This window comes from Eimeria acervulina, genomic scaffold (assembly GCF_000499425.1).
Source record: "Eimeria acervulina Houghton genomic scaffold, Eah_scaff2781, whole genome shotgun sequence".
In the NCBI taxonomy this organism is placed as follows: Eukaryota; Apicomplexa; class Conoidasida; order Eucoccidiorida; family Eimeriidae; genus Eimeria; species Eimeria acervulina.
The window spans coordinates 1-1,841 of record NW_013548019.1 but is presented as its reverse complement, the minus strand read 5'-3'; the positions used below and the strand labels follow the sequence as shown (position 1 = coordinate 1,841).

Genomic DNA, 1,841 nt, shown 5'->3' with positions numbered 1-1,841 from the left:
ATTGAGGTCGAGCCGAGTGATGCGTGCGACGGAGCGCCAGTATTCGTTTTCCCTTTCCGTCGATGCGCAAGGGTGCTGTATACCCATGTGCAGGCACAGAAGTTGCCTGTGCTTTCCCCACTGTGAGGCTAGCAGTGCTGTGGCCATTTTTGGGTTGATGAGATGATGCGCTGTCGCAAATTTTTCCCTGGCAAAGATCTCGCAGTTTCACGAGTGTGGTGCGGTACGCTTGCAGTCTGCGAGTAGAGACACAGCCTGGAGAGTGGCTCATGTGCATGCCCCACAGTTCTGCCGACCCTGTTGATGCATGAAAACCAGACCTCCTCAGCTCGCAACATTTGGAAGGATCGTTTTTGGCAGGACGTGCGTCAAGGGCAATGGCAAGCAAATTTCTATTAGCTGGGCGGCTGGTATGCTGACGCGGAACAACACGGGCGACGCTGAGACGATCTGTTGCCCTTGGCGTTATGTGTGCTGGCGGACGGGAGAAATACCAGCACATTCACAGGGTTTCTGCTGTGATGCAGCTTCCCACCAACCTACTGCACACAGCGGGACTTCCCCGAACGCAATATGTACATGTATCCTGTGTGCTGTTCTTGCAATGACCAGCTTTCAACGGTCTATTTTGCACTGGTCCAGGCTGTCTACAGGCAAATAGCCGATACTCCTTATGCTTGCCTCCCGAACTGTTCTACTGACGTGACTGCTTGTTGGTGGTTCGCGCCGATGCTCTGTCGGATCAGGCAAGACTTCAAGGGCGGAGAGGGCCTTTGCCTTCTCTCTGCACACGCTTGTTGACAGCAGCTTCGCTGCGCAGCGCCAAGGCCGTCGCACTGTGGCCCCTGCCATGACGTGGGTCAGCGAGTGCGAATACGGCACGCTGTGGGGATGACCACACCAGCCAGAAGCTTGTTGAAGTGCAGAAACTGGACATTCCAAGTAGATCACACTCCCCAGCACTTTGTTCCCGTGCCTAACCACACGGATGACTCTCTGGTCCCATGATTTCGCGCTTTGGTGAGTAAGTAGTTTGGGCGACGGAGGCCGTTGCCTTCTCTCTGCACACGCTTGTTGACAGCAGCTTCGCTGCGCAGCACCAAGGCCATCACTCGCACTTTGGCCCCTGTCGTGACGTGGGGCAGAGAGTACGGATGCGGCACGTTGTGTAGATGATCACACCAGCCAGAAGCTTGTTGAAGTGCAGAAAGGGGAGGCTGCAAGTATATCCCACCCCCGATAATTTTGTTCCTGTGCCTCACCACACGGATGACTCTCCGCTCCCATGATTTGCGGCACGTTGTGTAGATGATCACACCAGCCAGAAGCTTGTTGAAGTGCAGAAAGGGGACGCTGCAAGTATATCCCACCCCCGATAATTTTGTTCCTGTGCCTCACCACACGGATGACTCTCCGCTCCCATGATTTCGCGGTTTGGTGAGTGGTTTTGAAAGCAGAGAGGCGCCTCTCTTGCGCGAGCAACCACTTTGATTTGCATATTGCCGCGGAGCGTCTCGGGTGCATCACGTGCTGGCCGTCTGCGCATCATCGCAGACTCCAAGCGGACACAAGTGATGTGCGGCTAGACGCATTTCATTTTTGTACTGTTTTCATGCTCCAGCAGCACTCTACCTCTTAATTACGGTGGGAAGCATTTTTGGGTTTACGCTGTGAGGTCTTCTGGTTGCGCAGGGGGATGACGTACTTGCACTGCGCACCGTTGTGACTCCTACAAGACAGATCTGCAACAGTGGTAATGCCTCTATGTGAGAATTTGCACGCGATGTACCTCACGTTGTACTGAGGTGGTGCACAGCGAGCTGCCGCCATAGATGATTACC

The 1,841-nt window shown here is 54.4% G+C and overlaps 1 protein-coding gene across 1 annotated transcript; it reads right to left on the bottom strand.

Moving 5' to 3' along the window:
- Window positions 1–615: 615 nt before the first annotated feature.
- Window positions 616–1,546, bottom strand: EAH_00067530 (hypothetical protein; the record flags this gene model as incomplete). Its single annotated transcript, XM_013392519.1, has 2 exons — window positions 616–929; window positions 1,399–1,546. The coding sequence occupies 2 exons, from the start codon at window positions 1,544–1,546 to the stop codon at window positions 616–618; spliced, it is 462 nt and encodes a 153-aa protein (XP_013247973.1).
- Window positions 1,547–1,841: the final 295 nt, after the last annotated feature.